Raw genomic sequence first — 23,628 nt, 5'->3', positions numbered from 1 at the left:
ATATGAAATTGAACTCAGGTCCTTGTGCTTGCCAGGCAGGTGCTGTGCCACTGAGCTATATCCCCAGCCCTTTGTAACCTTTCCATAAGCCTAAAATTATGTCAAAAGAACCTAAGAAGAGTCCAAAGAGGTCAAGTAATCTGGCCTCACCACCACTGGCTGTTACTAAAGTTGTCCAGGAAGAACAAGGCCACATTTCGGTGTGGAAGGACCCTTAGAAGAAGGAGACACACCCACACTTCAAGCCACAGAGCTCCTGGCTTCCAGGCTGGGTCCTCAGTTCCCTGTTGGGGTCTGTGGTGGACACAGCACTTGACATCCTCTTACGTTCTTCTGGCTGAGAGCTTCCTTTAAGACAGACCACAGGGACCTCTCTCCCCACCGAAGTATTCTCTTTTTGACCCTTTAACCAGTCTCATTGCTATTCTTGTTAGTTTGTACACATACCTCCCCAAAACAGGGCCCAGGCTGCACCTGTATGCTAACGGGAGGGTGAAAATTAATGAGTCTGGAGGGGAAATGTCATCATGCTCGTAATCTTACGCTAAGGTGCTACAGAAGACTTCGGAGGTGATCTGATCTCATCTACCCCTTGCCCGACAGATGCTACTGAGCACAGAGTGTAGATGATTCCCTGTAGCATGCAGCTACCTACCAGCAGTACCAAAACCAGATGCTCTATCCAGGCCAGGAGCACAGCCTGGCATCCACAGGGAGCTGAGGAAAGGGAGTGTTGGAGCACAGAGGAGGAGGTCTCGTGCATGCCCTATCTGCTTCTGAAGGGCTCATGTACCCTGCTTCGCCTCAAATAGCTTCCTGTGGCTGCCAGGTGATTTGCGAATGGCAGGACCATTCATACAACAATCCCTACTCAGGGGAAAAGTGAGCCTTAAGTGGCTTCTTGTAGCCTTGGAGGGACCCCTAAAGCATTGTGGGCCTTTACTCTTGTGGGCCTTTACTCTTGTAGGCCTTTACTCTGCATTCCCAGGGCTGGGCACAGGCCACTTCCTGGGCTGTAAGTCCCCAACACAAGTGTTCAACCTGGGAGCACAGGACTGCAACACAGCTGAATCAAGAAAAACATGGGTACAGTGGTTCAGGACGCCCGCCCCTGAGACTGATTCTATTTCAGGGGCCTGAGATATTCGCTCCTGTAGGAACTGCCTCCCCAGAGGGCCTGAATAAACACTGCCTTGAGTAGAGAAGGTGGTCACTACCTTGTATTACGGAAGAATGTTAGAAGTCAGCTTTTTTGGTGTATTTAAAGTATAGTTTTACTCACTAGAATTTTAGTTTATAATTAATGTTTCATATAAACATTGTTGGGTAAATAAAGGGGTGACTTCATTTATTTTGGAATATGTTCACAGAAGTGATAGTCACAGTATACTAAAAATACCAGGGCAATAGGGAATATATAAATAACCGTAGATATTTTTGATTTAAAACAAGAACTGTTTTTTACCCTTTTCTAATTCATGCAAAATTGGTACAATCCTTGTATTCCAAAAGACTTCGTCTACTTCTATTTCTGTATCCGTTTCTTGCAAGTAGGCTTTTGAGACTGCAAAATAAATCCACAGCAGGAGAGTCATGGGAAGGGAACTGTAACAGAGCACAGTCAAAATCATTTCCTATTTACCACTAAAATTAACAAGCTACAGAATTAAATTTCATTTTATACCCAATCCAATTAATTCTAATTAGAACTGCCAGTCTTCTAATCAAATTACCCCCAAATTAAACTTCAGATAATATAAAATCAGAATGTTAAAATATGACTGATAATTTTTAAGGTGTTATGCTTTGCAGATATTGATGACTATCAATAAGGTAAACCTTTGAGTCTCTCTTCTCTTTTTTCAGAGGGAAAAGCAGGATCTCATGAGGTAGCTCAGGCTCACTAAATGGCTGGGCTGGTCTTGAACTCAAAATCCTCCTGCTCCAGCCTCCCTAATAACAATCGAGTCAATTTTTTTCTTAGATGCACCCTTCTGCAATGTAGAGTAGGCAAATGGCTAATAAATACATGAAACAATGTTCAATCTCTGGCCATGAAGGAAGGGCAAATTAAAACCGAGATTCTATCTTACTCCAGAAAGAATGGCGGTCATCAAGAAATCTAATGCTGGAGGGATGTGGAGGAAAAAAAGAACCCTCGCCTCTGCTGGTGGAAGTGTAAACTGGTACAACCACTGTGGAAATCAGTGTGGAGATTCCTCACAAAACTAAAGATAGAAATTCAATTCTACTCAGCTATTTTCCTTCTAGGTATCTTTCCAAAAGCGCTATGGGCATATTTCAGTGATGCCTACCTACCCACGTTTATAGCAGCAGGATTCACAATAGCTAAATCTTAGAGGAGGCTTATATGCTCCATCAACAGATGAACAGATACAGAAAATGTATCTTTACATAATAGAGCACTTTTCGGCCATAAAGGATGTCAGTCATTGATAGGAAAACGGATGCACCTTAAGGCCACACTGTTAGTGAGATACAGCAGACATATACATGCTTAAATATCACATGGTTTCTCTCTTATGAGAAACCCAAAGTATAACTAGTTTAAAGAGGATACAGGGAGATCAGTTTTGTGCATGGAAAGGAGACCAAGAAAGGGAAGGGGTGGGGGAGACCAGGAAGGGAGGGGAAGGGGAAGTGAACAGAATGGAGATGCACTGTGTCCAGGCGCCAATTCATATGATGAATGTAACCACTGTGCATTATAAATGTGTGCTAACAGAAAGACCAAATACACGTGAGGACTTCAGAAAGGAAACGTGGTGTGCACACTGGCTGTTGCGTATCTCAAAGGCGGCCTTCCAGCGGAGCACCGGAAGCAAAATACACAACCAAAACTATGGTTGGCTTCCCATTAGCTCAGACCTGCCCCTGAGTGAGTCTGAAGAGCATCTCGCCTTTCAGACCTACAGTAAAGGAGTGTAAGCTAGCACCTCAATCTTCTGATTCATTATTACGTCTGTCTTAACTTTGACAAATTATACATATGAATTTAAAAACTAATGTGAATATTCAAGCAATATAAAAATAGCTGCTCACATTTTAAGGTAAACTACTGAGAGCCCAACATACATGAGCAAAATCCACATTAATCCAAGCCACGTAAAAATCCAGAAGGTCAGTAACTATCAACTTAACCAATACGTACTAAGGATGGCTTAAGTGTATGAGAAATGCAGCAGTAAGCCCAGTGGGTACAGGTCACCGTTTGCCTTCTATGCAACATGTGAATGCCGTAGTGCTATGAGAAGCCAGGATTATTAACTTGCTTCCCAGGACAAACACAATCAACAGCATGTTACTTGCAGAAGAACTGAATTACAGGGGTGAGCTGGAAGTCACAGAATGGTTTACTCAACTCAACCCTCCCAGAACCTTCTTCATGTTTTTCAGACTTGTTTTGTCTCAGAACAGCAGCTGGGCAGACATGTGGTAGAAGGTTTCCTTCCCCGTCTCCCTCCCAGGAATCCCTGCGCGGTGTGGTGTCTGGCTATGGGCTCTTCACCTCTTCACCCCATGCATCTCCTCCAGCTCCGTGCACCTGTGGGTCACACTCAGAACTGAAGCATAGAGCTGGGTGAGTGCTTTTCAAGTCACATACACACGCACATGCACACATACACAATAAAATTTGTCTCAGTCTTATGGGACAACCTAATATTTTAGAAAGCACTTTCATCTAGGTCCATGGTTTGCTAAATATAAAAATTGTGATTCAACAGGAAATTGAGTAAGTTAAGCAAAAACTTCAGCATGTTTTGTAGATTTTGCTGTCTCAGTGGGTATAGCTGTTAACCACAGCTTGAGTTCTGAGCACAAAAGCGTGACCCGATGTTAGGATTGGCTGATGTTTTTAGCATGTAAAGGTTAAGATCCTTAGCAACAACGGTGTCTCGGAAATCAGAATAGCTAAGACTTTCCTGTTAGAGAAATTCCCAATGTCTATGAAAGTCGTTTATTGATAAGAAACTAGTTTTGAAGGTAATTATTTTTTTTCCATTTTTATTAGTATACATTTACAATACATAATGTTTTCTTTCCTTGTGGGACATTGTCACTTGTACCCAACACATCTTAATTTCTGTTTTCACCCCTTTCCCTCCGTTCCCTACCCCTGCTCTATCCCTTGACCCCTTCCCATTTGAGAAAGATGTCTCCCTACTTCCTACTAGCTAGCTTTTATTTTGCTTTCCATTTGTCATTTGAGTTTCTCATATAAGAGCAACCACGCAATATTTAAACTTGTGTGTCTGATTGATGTCATTTAAGGTTATGGTCTTGGGGTGCATCACATTCCACTGTGTGCAGATACCACATTTTCTTTATTCATCTGTTGATGGACCTATAAGCTTCTTCCAAGATTTAGCTATTGTGTGACTTCTGCTACAATAAACATTGGTATGGATATATCTCTAGCAATTCTTAACCAAATATTAGTTCGGTGTCACACAATTTCATGTGTACAAAAACACGAAGAATATTGCAAACACTTGCATACCCACAACTAGTTTGGTCAGCTATTGACACCGTGTCGTACTTGATCCTTCCTCTTATTTTGAAGAAATACAGCATCGCAGACACACTTAAGTCTCTGCATCTCTGTCTGTTCTCATCCTCTCTTCCCCTCTGGGGTTACCAGCTTTCCAAAGTTGGTGTCAACAGTTAACAATGCTTACCACTTAGATCTGTCACCCATCATTGATGCCACTGTTTTTGCAACTTAATTTCACATCTAAAAATTTTGTTTATTTATTTTTTCCATGGGTTTTTGTTGTTGTCGTTGTGTTTGTTTGTTTGTTTGTTTGTTTGTTTTTGCAGAACCAGGGATTGAACTCAGGCCCTTGTGCTTGCCAGGGAAGTGCTTATTCCACTGAGCCATCCCCTCGGCCCTAAAAATTTTGTTTATTTTCAGTTCATTCAATATGATAAATGTACATCTGTTTATTTTTCTTACTGCCATATGCAATCCCTTGAGTACATTTTGTATTATTTCTAGCCCATAATTTATATTGCCTAATTTTCTCCGTTAAATACTTTAAAGCCCGAAAGGGTTGTCTTCAGATGGCTAATATTTTCATTTAAATAAGCAATGATTTTGAACTCTGGTTCTGAACCTAAGAACTATGCTGGTATCAAGGTTTTTTTTAGCTTTCCAGATACTTTTATTAAATAGTTTCTGTGAAATCATTGAGACCACAACCTGTTGATGTCTGAGTTGTGGATAATGTTAAGATATTTGTGAAGATAATAAAAATTTATAAAATTGCGCACTGATTTCGGACCATGCTGGACATAGTTCCTAGAGTTTGGACACAGAGAGGCAACTTTCCAGCAGAGCTGCTTGGATGAAGGCGTGCTGAGGACCACTAGGAACGTACACTCCTCACCTGCTTTGGTTTCCAGTCTGCTCAGGTCCGAGCGGCTGGGGCATGAGGAAGCCCTGGCGCGCCTCTTCCCCGGGTCTCTAGAAGGAAGAAGAAGATGCGAAGCACTCAGTGCACACAAGATACTTCCAAGGAGGTAGGTGACAAATTGGTTAGGTTCAGTTTCTGAAGCAACCGCCAGGAACTGTTCATAAGATGGGGTTTGTTGCTGTGTCTCCAAGTCTAATTAGTTGCTGATTTCCAACTATGATTTAAAATCAAATCACAGTGGGATAATAATATAAAGCTGGGCTATTAGAAAGCTCAGAAAGATGAAGCCAAAGTTTACTTTGCATATCTAAACAATTGGTTAAAGATATGACCACAAGAGGGCACTGTTACAATAAGAAATAACTGGCAGCCTGACACAAAACCTGACCTTTAGGAGTTGGGAGAGACCTTGTACTCTCTCTATGGATAAGGAAATTGCCCCAAACCAACCAGATGTGCCCGAGGCCATGCAGCAAAGTAATTTCTGGAAAACAGTCCCCCCCCCCCAAAAAAAAAAAATCACTGGTCTTCTCATTAGATTATGTCCTGTTCCCATCTGAAAATTTAATATTCTCACAAGACATTTTCTTAGATATATTTTAAAAGTTAAAATCCTGAAGCCCCCAGATAACAAATATGTTATGTCCCAAATAAAAGAGTGGTGGTGGGTTGATAGCAGGGTCTTATACTCACGTTGGAAAAGTCAGACTTAATATAGAAACCATCTCTGAAAGATACAACATCTTTTTAAACTAGAGCAGACACTTAACGCCTCTTACTTTTAAATATCTGCATAAAATTCTAAGGTAAACAGCAGTATGGAATATGAATGAATTTTGCAACAAAATTTCTCTGTTGGGAATCTGATATAGTATCTGCTCCCAAACTGCACCTCGTGTGGCCATCGTCCCCCCGTGAACATGGCGTGCACGCCTGCTGCCCCTGCTTCCCGTGGGGCAACGTCCTCAGTGTGGCCCTGGCCTTCACCACCGCCCTGAAGATCAGCCTCTCCAGATATCTTCTTTTTCCATGAGCATGCCCTTTAAAAATGCTTAGCACTTCCTCTTAGCCATCAAATAGGGAAAATCAAGCTAATTTTTAAAAACGTGTCTAATTAACTCTCCGAAACAATGGTTTTAAGAACCTGAAAGAGTAAATAGGAGCTGAAAGGTACAATGGATACTATGAAAGGGAAAGAAACTGTTCAAAGGGAAGGAACAACTGGGGCGAGGGAAAGGGGAAAGAAAGAGGGAAGAGAGATATGTATGGACAGACACAGGATGGCTCGGACAATTGTACTGCTGATTTCTGCTCATCTATTAAAAGGAGCAATTAATGCTTAAGGTTTCTCCTGTCATGTTTAATTTTTTATAATTTTTGACCTATGTTACATGTGTTTAAGGTTGTAACCTAAGTAACTAATTTGAAGCTAACATTATGCAATGTAACAACCATTATTGAATTCCTATCATTTTCTTTAGTGCAATTCTATCATCTCTAATGGTTTTTTTAAATTATTTTTTATATTCTCTTTAAAAAATAAAAAAAACTACAGAAAACAAAAACCTACACTATAGTAAATACATAGGTCTGCCTACAAAATGTTCCTAGCTAACCAGATGAAGAATATGGGAAGGAGTCCTCTTAAAAAGAAGCAGAAATAAAGAAACTCAATCCTATGAATAGATAAAATGCCAAAATCTTGATAGGACATAAGATCAAGGAAGTTTCCCTATTTACTGCTTGTACAAAGAACAAGGGCATCTGAGAATAGAAGCTGGTCCCTCCTTTCAATACCATCTGCCCTAAACAACTACTGAAATAAAACAAGAGAGTTTTGGAGGCCGTGGTCTGTGCTGAGGTGGCCTCCGTGAAAGCAACGTGAGTGTGTACTTACTCCAGGGCTATTACTATATGCAAACCCCAGGCAGTGCTGAGTCCTCTGGGTTCTCAGAAGGGTATAGGATTGGGATTAACTACCGCTGTCTACGCTCTGAGCGCACAGGATTCACCTGCCTGGACTCAATGCTAGGCTAAACTTTAACCAGGCTTGTGATCTTGGGAAGGTTACCGCGCTTTGGTTTTCTCCTCTTAAAACAAGATACTGCTTACACTGTGCTTAGCAGAGTGATTGGCACACTAGAAGAACTCAAATTGCCAATACGCTTTTCCTTTTGAGTCTGAGCAGTCCACTGCTGGACATAAGCAGTTAAGGTATCGCCCTGATGAATTTCTAAGTCTGCTTTGCAGAATTGATGAACTATTTTTTTTAAACATGGAAAAGCCCAACAGAGTCTCTAAAAAAGGGCTGGGAGGTAAAATTCAGCACGTCACAGAACTAGCAGAGTGCTGAAGAAAAATCGATTAGGGAGTAGTAGGAGGAGACTGAACAATGGGCCTTCAGAGACTGACAGGTGAGCCAGCACAGGGCAGCACTACTACCAGAAAGAGAGCAGCAGGGGTGCGTGCATCAGAAAGGAAGGGCGCAAGAAGGCTGAAGGTGCTAGCAAGACAGGTATGGAAGTTCCTACAGGGAGGAATTGAGAATGGCTGCCTGAAAGTCTGGGTTGAGGAAGGAACCCAAACTGATGGGCAGTCGGCACAGGTTTTTAGAAGAGGGAATGATGGGACTTGGATGTATGCAATGACAAGAATATGCAACCATGAAGAGAGCTGGGTGTGGTGGCACACATCTGTAATTCCAGCACTCAGGAGGCTTGAGGCAGGAGGACTGCTGAAAATTCGAGACTAGCCTGGCTATATACAGAGTTCAAGACCAGACTCAACTACTACCTTGTGAGACTTTTTCTCAAAACAAACAGACAAACAAAAAAAGAGGTAACAAGGATGAATATTTTGAAGGTGAACCCACAAATAATTGAGAGGATGTGGTGGTTGACTTAGGCATTTGAAGGACAGAACGTAGCTGGGCATAGTGGTGCACACCTGTAACCCCAGTCCTCTGGGGGTTGGGGGGCTGAGGTTCACTAGTTCAGACTCAGCCTGGCAACTCAGTGAGTTAATGAGAACCTGTCTCAAAATAAAAAGTAAATAAAAGGATGAAGATGTAGCTCAATGTCAAGGTCCTGGGTTCAATCCCCTATACCACCATCAACTACAAAGCAATGCAGACCAGGAGAACGGGACAGCCAGGCTGCCATCAGACACAGGGGCCTTTGGGAGCCGAGCAATCTAAGGACTCACGCAAGTCGGAGTCTCACAACAAATGGAGCATCTGCAGAGATGTGGAAGGCAGGAAACGGGATCTGCTCAAGATCCAAGGGGCCAAAAGAGAACAGAGTCATTGGAAGAGCAGCCCAAAGAGCCTACCCTGGGACCAGGCTTTGTGGGTAAAGGACAGCAAGGGGCAAAGGAGTCTAACAGAGGCAGAGAAACAAAATACGGCCACATACAGTCCAGATGTGTCCGAGAGAGAACGGCGTCACAGGGAACAGCAGCTGAGGACGGGGAAGAAGGTGCAGTCTGGCAGCTGAGCCTCCTGGGATTTCTGTGGGACCACGCACATGGTTGCCACTGGAAGAGTGAGCAGGAATGAGAGGCATCGGGAAGGGAACAGCCCTCCTTCACTGATGGACGGGTAGAACAGACAGGCTCGTGGACACCGCAGGGGTCTGTTTCCCTGGCATACCTACTCACTGGTCTTTCCACAAGAAGCAGAACTTTGCCCCCTTTCCTCCTGAAGCCCTGACATCTCTACGGGTGCCACACTCATCCCTTAGTCCTGTCCTGTGCTTTTTATCCATGCTCTAGCACTTAGAGCTGTGTGACTAAGGGAGGGCCTTGAGCCTAAGCTTTGGTGTCCTTGTGTGTATGAAAGGGGGTGACTGAAAGCTGCCCAGCGTACTCTGTGTAAGTGCTTGGCGCAGCACCAGGCGCATGCTAAGTGCTCAGTAAACATCTACTGCTTTCACCATTCTCCCTGGGGTCAGCAGCAAAGCCCTCTGGTCGCTCAGCTCCCCTCCACAGGACAGAGATTCATACTCTGCCTGCCTGCTCAGCTACTCTGAGTGTCCATCTGTCTGGATCCTGCTAAAGTCTGACCCTGGCTCTGAGCTAGTGGTAGGACCTGAGGAGCAAAGAAAAGGTATCTGAAATAATGCAGCTATGCTATCAGTTTGGGTGGCCACATCATGGCACTGGTCAGTTCCTCCCGGCTCCTGGGGGCAAGGCAAATGATTCTGACCGTGTTCAACCTTTACCCATTCTTATTAAATTCCACTGTGTTGTGCTTGCCAATGGGTTCCTGCCTATCAAATGTTTTTATATCTTGATTCAGTCATCTAGTATAATGGTTCTTCCCAGTTTCCTGTTCCATGTTATTAAAGATCGTAATTAAATTTTTCACAATGATTTTTTGATGTACCCAAAATAAAACAATTCCGGAAATTAGCCCCTAAAGCTCCTCCGTAACATCCTTCTTAGAGGCAGAATAATGTTCCATTAGTTAGGGTATCTTAATCTACAAATGACAAAAACCTAATTCCAAGCAATTTAAGCAGGAAGTGGAATGTAGTGGCTCCCATAATCCAACAGTGGACAGGTCGGGGAGTTTTAGGCATGGCGCACTCAGGGACTTGGCTTCAGGTCTGCAATTTCCTCCGCTCTGGCCTTCTCCTATTTCTGTCTGTCATAAGGCTGGAGTTCAGATGGAAGAAAAAATGCATGTACAGTGTTTGCAGGCCTCTCCTCTGTAGCTCTTCTGCTTCAGACCATAAACAAGGTCTTCCCTTCCCAGTCACTGATGAGAGTTCTACACTTCACTGTGAACAACCAGGACTACACTCTGTGGCCAAAGCAACACTTTATCCCAGCTGACACAATCACTCCTGCTCGCCCATCAGCCTATCTTGGCGCAGTTTCTACTCCCGGACCACGTACACCCCAGAAGCAAAATTCTAGACCCTTAAAAGTGGTCTAAAGTGCACATTTTGCTGTAATTCAGCAAGCTATTCCCACTATTATCACATGGTTCTTTATTCAGGGATCAGCAAACTTTCTTTAAGGGTTAGACAGTATATATTGTCTAGCCCTTTGTGAGACACTTGGCAAATCTGAGAAATTATAAGAAATTATTATGTATGTCCTTTTGAAGCTACTTAAAATGTAATGATTTGAAAATGTTGAAGTCATTCTTAGCTTGGGAAGTATAAAAACAAAGATAGATGAACCAAATTTACCTACTGGTAAATTCATTGGTTCATTGGTTCATACTTTAAAGCAATAACTACAGAAGGAAAAGGAAGAGGAGAAGGAAGAAGAGGAAGTGGATATGAGGAGAAAGATACTAATTTGAAATTAAGGGAAAACATTATAAATTTATTTCCACTTTGGAAAAAAATTAAACATATAGAAATACAAAAGGAAAATTTTAACAATGCTTATGATAAAAGAAAATTTAGCAAAATCTGAGCCAAACTTTTCTCTGCCCTAAAAAAGCATTCATTTTTAGGGGCCAGGGAGATGGCTCAGTGGAATAAGCACTTCCCTAGCAAGTGCAAGGGCCTGAATTCAATCTCCGGTTCTGCCAAACAAACAAACAAACAAACAAACAAAAAAAGCATTCATTTTTAGGATTATATTCAAGGTACAGACAACCATAGTCAAGTAGTAAATATTTAGAATTGGCAACTACAGTGTTTCACAAACACTCACCTCTGTGGTTACAATGTGAACACAGCCACAACTAGTAGAAATAAATGGCTGGGCTCCAGTAACACTGCTCCACAGTGTCCAAGTGATGAGCTGGATTTGACCCACTGGCCTTAGCTTGCTGACCCTTGCATTACCATTTCTTGATATTTTGACTGCAGTTTAGGAATGTCACCGTGGGGGGGGGGGGTGGTCCCTTCATCATCTCTTCATGGCCTGAAGCACCAGGTACAGTTTTCAGACAGATTAGCACTCTTTCTTAATTACTGATTTAAAAAACAGACTTCTGGGCTGGCCAGATAGCTCAGTGGACTAAAGCACCTGCTTAGGCAGAGCGCAGCAGCTGGGGTTCGATCCCGGAGCCTGCTGTGCCAGCCCTGCCCCTGCATGCACTGAGGGCGTAGTGGCGTGCATCTGTAATCCCAGCGCTTGGGAGGCTGAAAACAGGAGGATCACTACAAGCCCAATCTCTGTAGTGAGACCCTGTACAACTTGTACTAAATACATTAAAAAAGAAAAAACAAAAAACAAAAAACAAAAAACAGAATTCTACACAAATGGTAGCACAAAAACACAAGACGAAAGGACTTGCTTTTAAAGGGACGCTCCTAAGATCCAGACCTCAAGAAAAGCTTCTAAGGTACCCATAGTGTTGGGCAACAGCCCAAGATCAGATAGACACACACGTGCACAAGTGCACACACACACACACACACACACACACACATATCCTAATACTTTTTCCCATAATGACTATGGCTTTGTACTCACATGCTCCACATATAAACTAGACATCACTGTGCAGCTCGCCGCGCTGCCTTCACTTAGCTAACTGTAAGGTCCCTTAGGTGAGGGATGCAGTCTGCAGGTTCTTCCCTCCCTGAGCATTCAGAGCATCACAAGGTGCCCCAGGTGCAAAGCCTTGAGCAGCACAGCAGCCACAGGTTTGCAGCACAAGGAACAGTTAGCGACAGTCGAGGCCACGCCGGCCCCATCTCTGCCCGCATCCCATGTCCTAGTGCATGCTTGGCTCCTTGCTGCCATCACCCACCAGAATAGCTCCAGCAGGGGCCCCAAGTTCTTTGTCCCGGTCTCCCCTCCCAAATCATCCTGCAGAAAACCTGCTGGTACTCCTTCCTCTAAACAGTGCATGAAAGGCCCAGGGTCACCCTTTGTACATCTCTCACCTCCTCTAGGCACACTGCTCAGCCCTGTGGCATTCAGCCTCAGGATACCTCCTGCTACCACAGTGCCCTCCTCTGGCTTGTGGGGCTTCTCATGGAAACCGGCCTTCTGGGTAAACTTTCCTGATCATCAAATGGTTCCTCTGGATTCTCCTTCCATTCTTCCTGCATTAGAGCTAACCACTGAGCATTCAGACCTCTGCGTGCTTTCACACTTCCTGGAGACTGCCCACAAATGCAACTCTGATGCATTTTGAATCCAGTGAATCCGGATGCAGATTTGGATCCAGTGGCGCTGGGCTTGAGCTAGTGTGTACATACGCGTCATAAGGGGTTGGCACTGCTGCTTTTCTCCAGGGCAGGTTCCACACGTGAGCATGAAGACAGACACATGTGGAGGCTCCTCCAAGACAGGGTCCATTTCTGCATCTTCCAGGCCTGGATGCAGAGCTCTGATGACCAGAAATGCTTAGCAAATGAGACATTGTCAAGTAAGGCCGCTGCTACAAGATCCCTCCGGCCAATGCCTGTCTCTTCAAATGGAAACTTTCACAACACTACTACCCTTGATTTCTTAAAAGAATAATGACTTCATTGTTTTTTTAAATGACATATTTATTATTTTTAAGGGAAGGCACTATAAGAAAGTACAAAGCTGATTTTTAAAAAATCATCCCCGAGATGCAATCACCCAGAAAGAAACATCATTAACATGTGGTATCATTCCAGACATAATTTTGCATAGAATCAGACAAATGACAGAAGAATGAAAGAATGCAAATGTGACACAGAGGAAGGCCAGGAGAATGGATCCATTTAAGCAGAATCACATCATACATGTTATTCTCATGAAAAAGTATCAAGTATAAATTTTGTCTGAATTAAACAGAAACAGAAATTGAGATGAAACTGAAGGAACTGTGGAACTTCAGATGCATGGGTCTTCACAAGAGATATTAGTTTCTAAAAGATCGCTCTAAAGTTAAGAAAAAACAATGAAAAAACATTAGGATGCTGAAACTGTCATTTCTTTAAACTGCAGATTTCAATTTAGACTATAATTACTAGAAAAATCTATTTCTTTATGAAATGAATCTATTTCTTTATGAAAGGGAAGGGATTGTATTTTTCACTTCTTCCCAAGGACCACTTTTGGTTATTTATGCTGTTTCTGCACTGTCAAGGTCTCTGTTCTGTAACTATCATTTTCAGAGATGTTCAGCTTTAATTCAACATAAAAAGAATGTGAATACTCACCGTGAATCCTTTCATCAGGGCTTCTTCATTTCTAAGCTTTGAATTCCAACTATTTTTTTTTTTATCTGAGAGTCTTCTAGAAAGTACATAAACAGTCTAGTCCCTCAGTTCATGTATGCTGAACTGAAGTATAACTTGGGCTGGTAACACATTCTTGGGTTATTCTTTCCTCTTCCAAGGATTTTACACACATTACTGCCTTCTGGCATTGAGTGATGTTCTAATAAAGCTACAGGCCAGCTTGCCTTTTTTCCTTTATGTGGTTTATTTGGTCACCTTGAATGGTTACAGACTGCTTTCTTCACTCATTTAATGACTACTGAATGTGTACTATGCACTGGATAGTATTCTAGGCCTGAGCACAGTTTAAATTTCTCTTTTATTATTTGGTACCAGGAGTAGAATTTAGGACCTTGCACTTGCCAGACAAGTTTTAAATTTCATACTGTGGATTATTCCATACCAAATTTTTATTGGGATGTCAGGTCCCTTTAGCTTCAGATTTGAGTCTTTATTCCAGGAATTTGTCTTCTATTACAACTTAATCTTTTTCTTTTCTTTTTTTCTATTTTTTTTTTTTTACTTTGTTCCAATCTTATGCATCCTCCATGGGTCGTTGTGGATGTTAAGTGAGTTAAGACATGAAAATCATTTAAATCATTCAGAGGAGTGCCTGGTGCTCAGTTGGAGTAAAACAATGCTAGGAGGGGAGTAGAGGAGAAGGAAAAAGGTCCTTTTCTTCAGCAAGATAAGTTCCCTCTTTTCTTAATCTCTTTCAATCTAACTTATTTCCAGTTTTACTCTTACTCATTTCTTTCTGGATGGCCTTCTCTAGCCTGCTGACCATGTCTCATTGCACTTCCAGCTGTTTCATTCCAGATCTTTTTATTCCTAATGTAGTTTTCTCTCTGTATTTTCTCTCTGTATTTGTCTTTCTTCCATTCCTTTTCTATCACAGGTTTAGTTTTCATCTCCCCATGTGAGTTTATAATGTTGAGTCTGAATCTTTATAACCCAAATAGAACTTTTTTAATGAAAATGACCACATTATCTCCAGTTTCTATGAGGCAATGGAAAACTATTTTAATTTTTCCTGTGTTTTTGGAAGGCACCACCTTTGAAGATCCATTTCCTTGTGTTGTCTTTATGTTCTTTACATATCTAGGTTCAAGTTTCCCAGATTCAATCTTCTCCTAACATTATTTCTCTCATTATTTTTCTTTATAGGAACCACACTGTCAAACAAGTGGGGCCCTCTGAAGCCTAAACTTTAATTCATTTTTGTAAATGTCCAATTACCAAGTCCAGTATTTTTGTTGGCCTGGGAGTGCGGGTTGTATTCATGTGTACAGAGTAGGTGTTGTGACTCCTCCATACATTTTTATACATGACAGACTCCTTAAGTGTTATTAGCTGAATCCCTTTCACACACACATACACACAGACACACACAGTCAGACACACACTCACACACCTAGCTGGTTCCCAGGTAAGGAGAAGAGGGTCACCCTCAGCTCTAGTTTCTGTCCCCTTTCACAGTCTGTTGCCTAAATGGAGTCTCTATAAGGTATCCTGTGCCCTGTCCACATCCTCTGATCTCATTTCTTTATTTGAAGGCTACTGAGTTCACCTTTGTAAAGACACACGCTTTTCATGAAATCTGCTTCCCTGTCACCCTCCCCCCCCCCCTTCTTTTTGGATTTCTGAGCCAGGTTCTTGCTGTGTAACCATGTACCTCAGGCTGGCCTCAAACTCATGGTCATTGTTCTGCCTCCACCTCTGGAGTCCTGGGATTATAGATGTGTACCACCAAGCCCAGTTTGAAATCTGTTTATTATTCAGGATCAGAGGAGGTCTGTGTCCTTTCTCAAGTTATACATTGTTTTATTTATATTCTATGTAGTTGGGAATATTAACTAGATGTTTTGATTTCAATGACCCAAATAACAAAATACTAGTCTGAAGTAACAAAAGGATGGGAGGACAGAAGAAAAAGAATTAAGGAAAAGAACATACTGGCTCCTAAAACAGAGCAGGCTACAAGGCTGATGCAATGGACTCAGGCACGGCCCTATCTAGGAGTTTAGTATATCACCCTTGAGGCTGATCACTACCTCCATCCTTGGCTCTCTTCATTTACAAAGCCCTTTTCTCTCAAAGCCTCTTGCTACAAGACAATAACAAGGCTGCTGTGGGCCCCAAGGCCATGTTATAATGACAGCTTGTGAAACTGGAGAAAGATGACTTTCCTCAAACACTTTGAAGAAATCTCAGGAAGGAATTCAGCCAGCCTGGCTTGGACCACTTGCCTGTCTCTGAACCAAGTGTGATAGCTGGAGGTTGGAGTGTTCTAATAAGAAGCCCCCTTGGACACCCAGCTGCCTGTGGGGAGGATGGAGGGACGGCAGTCCCAGCCCTCATCTAAACATGGTCTCAGGGGGATTCACAATACAGTGTGATAGAATACATCCCCCATATGGAAGTATACCAAGCCGACAAAAAAAAAAAAAAATCAATCTACACTAGAATACAAAGCTTGTTCCATGTTGTTTGGGGTTAGAGCTACTTTTTCAGTTCCACTGACATTTATTTCTGGTTTTATTCTTTGCTGCTTTCCTTGGGTTTCTCTAAAAGCTTTTGCTTGGCCAGCTTCAGCCAGATGCCCCCTGATTCATAATTTTTTTTTACTTGAACAACACTAAGGGTTTGATAAGTTTTTAAGTAAGGCTTTCAAACCTTAGAAATCACTCCCACAGTGAGGTTTAGAAGATATTCAAGGTCTAGAGGATATTCAAGGGTCTAGAAGATATTCAAGTAAAAGAACACAGTTATTTCCATATTTTTTAGAACAGAAAACCCTGAAATTATTAGGAGACTTGCCAGGAACATACAACTTAATCAGGTAGCTGAGGGAGACATAGACCTCGCTCCAGATTCTGACTCCCAGAGAGGAGTTCTGGACTCTGACTGACTGGTGTTGGCTCCCCGCAGGGTCACCTTTCCAAGCCATGGCAGACTAAACAGCCCTTGTGCAGCAAGCCTTAGGAGGTTTAGCCAGCTACACGAAGGAGTCTGTTAGACTGGGCTCTTGGATGGAGGGACAGATGGATGGAGATGTACACATGGGCTTCTGCGTAATTGCAGCTTTATTACTTTCAATCTATGTGGTAATACTGAGCAAGAACTAATGGAGTATGTTTGAGGAGCAGCCTTCCAAGCCTTAAGGAAATTCCTAAATGGAGATTGTTATGTAAGCACATGGATTGAGGATGACAGATCCATACATTCTTGAATGGAATGTCAAATCATCCCCAAGATAGTTTTCCCCCAAGTGCTGGAGATCAGACCCAAGGCCAGTGCATAGCAGCTGAGCCACACCCCCGCACCGTGTTCCAATTGTGTTGTCCGCAATGCTATCTTGTTTAGAGAAGCCTTTTCCCATCATACTGAGCATACAGATAAACTCCAGGCCATCCCATGTCCTCTCTTAAGCCCAAGAGCACTTGGCACAAAGGAGGAGCCCATGGGAACCCAGCGCTGGGAGTGAGCGCGTCCTCACTTGCTCTGTTCCCTTTCCGCAATCTCTGTGCTCTCATCTTCTCAAGCCCCTGTCATCTCCATTCCCTTCCCTCCCTTCTGCTGCCAGCCCAGCTCCCTGACAACTCTTCATTTTCCACTTGGTCTCAAGATGAAAAAATGTTAATTGAGGGTAGGGCTCTCACATCAAAACTGGGAATACTCCACTGCATAGTAAAGATCATTTCTTGGAATTATTCATTTAAATATTTACAAGAAACAATTATCAAGTGCCCCAGACTGATTCATAAATGTAATTAATGAGAGAATGCTAAGAGTTTCCATTTTTCTCGTTTGTTTTAATTCTACTGTATAAACTTTTTGCCTGGCATGACTTCAACAAAATTCCACCCAGTGATGAGAGGAGGTAAAGATTCATAAAGCAGAAATGTCATTGAAAGTTAAACTTGCCGGGGTGGACTGCAAACCCGAATCAGACACAATCATTATACAATGGGAAATCCATCCTTGCGAAACACAAAGGAAACAATTAGTGCCGCTGCCAACGCCTCATAATTTTGGACAGTCAGGAAGAAGTGTTTCTGCTCCTTAATTGATGTGTCCTTTGTTGCTTGGGGGTGAAATATGCAACTGAAATGCCCTTGTTGTCACAGAATGAGGAAGGCATAACGACCTCTGGCTTGCTGGATTGTTTGGTAACATCTGAAGGTTTCCAAAAATAAATAAACAAACTAGACAGTTCTTGTCTGGTTTTTCTAGTCAACTTTCATTACTCTAAGGATGGATGCAACAAGATAAACGTTTCCTTTTTGCACGGGTCCCGAAAGGGACGCAAGTTTTCCTGTGGCCTCTTAGGCTTTGGCTCAGAGGCCCAGGGCCTGTTCTTACTCACCCACTGGAAAAGATGTGCTTGCCATGGCTAGTTTGACGTTTTGTACTCAATGCGCAGAGTCCCAATTTAAAATTATTCTCTTCTACTGAAGGAGGCATTTCATTTCTCCTTTAATTTAAAAAAATGTTCTGAATGCAGAACGACAACACAAGGACCACTAGGTTGCCCAACATAAATTCCATGTGTGTGGCACTCTTTAAGCTGCATAAGCAGACAGGGTCAGCTTGACTACACCAACAGGCTGCCAAGCAGCCACCTTGGGGAAAAGTTTTTAGTCATATGTCTGGATAAGCCAAAGTCAGATCCCAAATCTAAAGTGAGAGCACAAGGACTTGGTCTTAAAATGGCCTGTGCAATCTAACTTATTAAGCAAATTCAAACTGGGCAGTTGTTTATGCTGACCTAATGGAAAGTCCTAGAAGAAAATATCTGACTGAGTGAGCCTGCCCAGGTCAAGCCCTTCTGGATATCTCAGTATCATCCCTGGCTGGGGCTGGGAAACGGCCTCTTCTCCCACTGTCTCCCTCCCACTGGCCTCTGATTACTCAGGCTTCTTAAGTAACATACAGTGTAAGAATGCACATGGTGGGCCTGGAAAGATGGCTCAGTAGAATAAGCACTTGCCTGGCAAGCACAAGGGCCTGAGTTCAATCCCTGGTTCCTCCAAAACAAAAACAAAAACAAGAATCTACATGGCCTATTCAGAGAATGTAAAATTAAGACTCAAACATGCACTTATGAGTGGTTAATAGAGGGATAGCATAGCTATTAGAAATCCATAGGTCTCTACTATCTTAAGCATTATTTTGCATAATAAACATGCTCAGTTAATATCGGTGGATGAACCCAACAAATGTAAGGGAAGATTCCAGGCCAGGTGAGAATCATAAATAACACACAAACAGAAGACTCAGTCATCACTCCTGGGTTGGATCCAACAGTCCAACCAAACCTAAACCAGGCAGTCCTTTGAGAGAAGCATTCTGGCAATTAAGAAGAAAAGAGGAGGGAAAGTCAACTGCTTAAGGCCACAAGAAGAAATCTTCCTACTCACTAAGTTAAAATGTATTATTATATAAAGGGAAAAAGCAAATCTACCGTCTATATAAGACAAAGATCAAGTGGTAAATGAGAGTTACCCCGACCTAAAAATTAAATAAAAAGAATCCTCACCCTCCACTTCTCAGATGAGATGGTAAGGTCGTTCTGCTCAGTCCTTCCCGCTCTTGGATGTCTCTGAAGCCTCCCTCACAAGTTAGTTGAAGTGAGTGGTGCTTTAAATGGCCAGCGGCATTTGATTCTGTTAAATAAATCCCATTTGTTTTTACCGTCGAATCCCCCAGCATAACTGTTTCTTTGGATTCCACTGTCTTCTTTACTGTAATAACCAAGGAAATGTTTTGTCAAAGCATTTCTTGTTTTAAGAATCACTACCTTGCAATATTTTTAATCCATGTATTTATATAATTTAAAAATACATTATGAGTTTAATGGAGCTTTAGGGCCAAAGCCTTTCGGAATATAAACCAGATTTTATCACAATTTTAGATTCAGTACCATCAATTCCTACAGCTAAAATGAGTAGGACCATGATTCTATCAAAGCACTGTCCTAGGACCTGGGGTACATTAGTGACAAAACAGAAATCCCCGACCTCATGGTCAATAGCTGTAGACAGACAATAAGCACTACACAATAAGGCAGTGTTTTAAGATAGTAAGTGCCACAAATAAAAGAAAGTAGAAAAATGGAACAGGGCACAGGGAATTGGGACTAGGATTAAAGGAAAATGACTTTTAAACAGAGTGGCCAGGCACAGCAGGGGCAGCCCTAGTGCAGTTTCAGAGGCGAGGGACAGTGTTTTGAGCAGAGGCCCAGCTGGCATGGAGGCCCAGAGGCAGAAGTGTGCCTGGCCACCTGAGGAGCAGGAGAGTGGAGTGTGAGGTGTGGGGGCGTCCAAGAGGCAGGGCATGGAGCAAGGCCACCTGGACAGCCTGTTATATCGCAGACAGGGGAGGTCACACTTACACAGGGGAGTAAGACAGCTCTAAGAATAGACATCCTGCCTCTGAAATGAAGCCAGACGTACAACACTTTCTCATCAACTGTCACTAGGAATACTCTGTATAATATACATTATATATTGTATGCAACATGCCACATAGCGTTAGGTCCATGCAAATGTCATTAGAAACACTACCTACGCTACTACTATGCTCCAGTCTATGACAAAGCACAGGAAAGAGAGAGCAAATCTCCCACAGTACACAGGAGACTGGGATAAAACAAGCTTTGTAGAAAAAAAAGTGTTTTGTAAGCTTTTCCAAAATGACTCAAGGTTTCTTTTTCTGTACTTTTTTTTTTTTTAAATTTTGTTTTTTTCTGTATTTAGGGAAGGGTCTACAGGGTGTTCAGAGTCTCACTACTAGATTGGACTCATAGTGATTCTCCCATTTACAGCCTCCCAAATGCTGTAAATTACAGGTGCACGCCACCACGCCCAGTCTTAAATCCCCTCTCAGCACGCCCCAGGGGCAGGGTTGGCGTAGCAGGCCTGGGGATCGAACCCCAGCCCCTGCGCCTGCTGGTAGGCACTTTAATCCATTGAGCTATTTGGCCAGCCCAAATATTGAGAAGATTTTTTTGGGGGGGTGGGAAGGGCTACTTCAAGCTGCCTTAAGGGCAGGTCTGGTGTAGCTCCTGGAGCTGGAAATCGAACTGCGGTCCCATGCACCTGACTGCGTTTGCCCAAGCGGCTGCACTTATTTAATAATCAACAAGCCTATAAAAACTAACAAAAACAAAATCACTTATTTTATCAATCTGACCAACCTCCCTATTTATTAAAAACTCCAACAAAATTTTATAACCAAATAATAAGAGAATAACAACAGTTCTTACACTGTGTATCATTATCTTCAAAGTAGATACTCAGTATAAGACATAAAACAAAAGCTTCTCACAAAAAAGAAACAGAGCATAACATTAAACTTCCTTTTCAATGAACTACGGTAAACTAGTAGTACAAATGAAACAAATTAGCATACATATTGAACTATTTTTAAAACAACAGAATATGTACTATAATTTGGGAAAATATTGCTACTTCTCCCTACTCCATATTTGTTTCTTTTCTATTTAACCTTAGAGATTGCTTGGTCAAAAATTCATTTTTCAATTGAGAAAGCTGACAGCCTAAGAAGGTTAAGGGACCTGTCTGTGGCCACCAAGCAAGCCAGACTACAAGAGGGAGAAGAGCGTGAGCTTCTGCCCACCAGGCTGGGTGCCACTGCACGTGGGCAGGGCACTCGGTCCTCTCTCACCTTCTTCAGTGCCCCACGTCTTGGGGATGTGGCCAGAACTAACGGATGTGGCCAGCACGGTGACTTCGATGGTGCTAGCATACTTAAAACACAGGTGCTATTGTCACTGTGATTACTGGAGCCCAAGTGTCCTGACATCTGGTCTGTGGTTGTCTCTCTAGCACCAGGCTACCTTAAATAATTTTGCAACAAAAGCAAACGCTCTGTTTTTTATTATGAAGCACGTTTAGCCCGTCACTCTATTTTACCATTTCTTTCATTCGCTCACTCCAGACACACTTATTAAGCATCTGCTACTCTGTGCTGGGTGCTGCTGTCCTACACAGGAGTGAATCTAGGTAAACAAGAGGCTCAAGCAATACAGCTTCTGAAAAGGGAAACACAGACGTGCACATAGGAAGAGGTGCTACACCACTCTTTTCTTACAATCTACTTGTAAGGAGCGCGTGTGGCAGTGGCCCGGGTGGTAGATGACTGCTTGTGCTGAGGCTCACTCTGATCCTGGAGGAAGGCCACCATTAAACTGAGCGTGTTCTGCTTAGTCCTCGCCAGCGTGTGTCTGGTCACTGCACTCATTCTGTCGCAGGTCGTGGGTAATCTTGCAAAGCTCATGGTTCCTCTTTCATGCCTGCCACACACCCTAAACTGTTCAGAGCTCCTGGGCCATAAACAAGGAGAACTACTGCTCCTTCCCAAGGCACTCAGGCTAGTAGGGGAGAGGGAGGCAGATGCGAAGAGAGACTAGTGCAGTGCGCTGCAGCACCAGCCAGGAAATGAGAAGACATAAGGTAGAGAAGCTTGCGAGGCCCAGAGCTGGTCTGGGGAAGAGCTGCGGAGAAGGCAGAGCCTGAGAAGCACCCGGAAGGGTGAAAGGGAGATACACAGTTTGAAGGGAAAGGAGCCAAAGTTTGGAGCAAGCCAACTCCATGTGTGCGCAAGCTGCTCACAGGCTGACCCTATGGTGGGCCTCATGCTCTGCGGACAGCATCCTGAATCTTTTATTTTTTATTTTTTAAGTTGAAAAACCATTTGTTTCACTGGAAAGATAAAAGTGATCCGACCGTAGGTCTAGCCTTTGGGCTAAAAGAAAACCAAGAGCAATGGTGACTCTCACTGAGGTCATTCCCAAATCCAACACCCACTGGAGGCAGGAGGCAGGAGGCAGGAGGCAGGAGGCAGGAGGCAGAGGGCAGCCCCCACCACAGCTTCTGCATACAATGAGGCCTGCTGGGAAAACAGAACATGAAGAGAAGCTACAGAACAAGAGCAAACAACAGCAAGAACAGGATAATGGGCACTAGAGAGAAAAAGAAAAGGGTCTGAACTTAGCAAGGTAAATTAAGGTCCATGGTTTTTGGCCTGACTGAATATACAGGCCAAGAACGTCCCAGAGACAGAGTACCAATGAAGTGTGTATTCTCACGCACAACCACAGCTGGGAATTTCAGCCCACACACATCCCACCTTGAAACTCAGTGTAATCAAGGCCCCTGCTGGCCTCCACTGCATCTTCTGCCTGCTCCATGTGTACAAAGGCATAATGTCTCACGATGTCACATTCGATGACTGGACCCTATTCCTCAAATTTGGTCCGAAGCTCTGTGTTGGTACAGGTGGGGCTGATGTTACCCATGTGTAACTTGGTTGAAGCTCTGCTCTTGTTCTTGCTGGCTTCCACACTGGAATTCACCCCGTGCAACGTATTGTGGTGCAGGTTCCAGGTGGCATCCTCCACCGCTGTCTTGTCCTCCATGTACACAAAACCATAGTTCTTAACGATGTCACATTCCAGCACCTTCCCATGCTGCTCAAAGAGTGAGTGGATCTCTTGCTCTGTGGCCTCCTGGGGCAGGTTTCCAATGAATGGCTTCACCATCTTGACCCAATCACACAGAAATCTACAGGGCCTCCTCCTCTCAGTCTACTTCCAATGAGCATCCTGAATCTTGAGGTACAGACCACCCACATTTTTATTTTGCACTGAGCCCAGCAAATTTTATAGAACAGGTCTTGCCTGAGGCTTGAGATCAAGGTGGGTGAGGACACTGCATGGTTCCGTGTCACTAGGATTAAGGGTGTGTGTGTTACCACATCAAAGGGTAGTCATCCTCGATAAAATGAAGAGTCAGAAAGAGGGTTGCTTGTGGCCTGTCACTTGCTGCTTGCTGCCTTTTGCCTGTCCTGCTTTGTCATGGACTGTTTCTACCCTGGGAGGCCACCTTGCCTTGCAGCCAGCTAACCATGAACTGAAACCTCTACAAACCTAGCTAAATAAACCTTTCCTCCTTTAACTCTGATTCTGGATATTTCATCTCAGCAATAAAAAA

At 43.1% G+C, this 23,628-nt stretch overlaps 1 protein-coding gene and 1 pseudogene across 2 annotated transcripts in view; both read right to left on the bottom strand.

The window, feature by feature from the left end:
- The window catches only part of Armc2 (armadillo repeat containing 2), a 106,325-nt gene that overhangs the window by 61,582 nt on the left and 21,115 nt on the right, over positions 1–23,628 (bottom strand). For both annotated transcript variants that reach the window (XM_004637510.2, XM_023722327.1), the window contains 3 exons: positions 19,152–19,356; positions 5,412–5,488; positions 1,466–1,564 (listed from right to left, as the gene is read on the bottom strand). In XM_004637510.2, coding sequence (XP_004637567.1) covers positions 1,466–1,564; positions 5,412–5,488; positions 19,152–19,356 — 381 coding nt within the window. The remainder of the gene's footprint in view (positions 1–1,465; positions 1,565–5,411; positions 5,489–19,151; positions 19,357–23,628) is intronic.
- LOC105743008 lies at positions 22,746–23,177 on the bottom strand (annotated as a pseudogene).

Source organism: Octodon degus, unplaced genomic scaffold, assembly GCF_000260255.1.
Source record: "Octodon degus isolate 3935 unplaced genomic scaffold, OctDeg1.0 scaffold00090, whole genome shotgun sequence".
In the NCBI taxonomy this organism is placed as follows: Eukaryota; Metazoa; Chordata; class Mammalia; order Rodentia; family Octodontidae; genus Octodon; species Octodon degus.
Note: the sequence above shows the minus strand (reverse complement) of the source record. Positions and strands in the feature narration are given on the sequence as shown.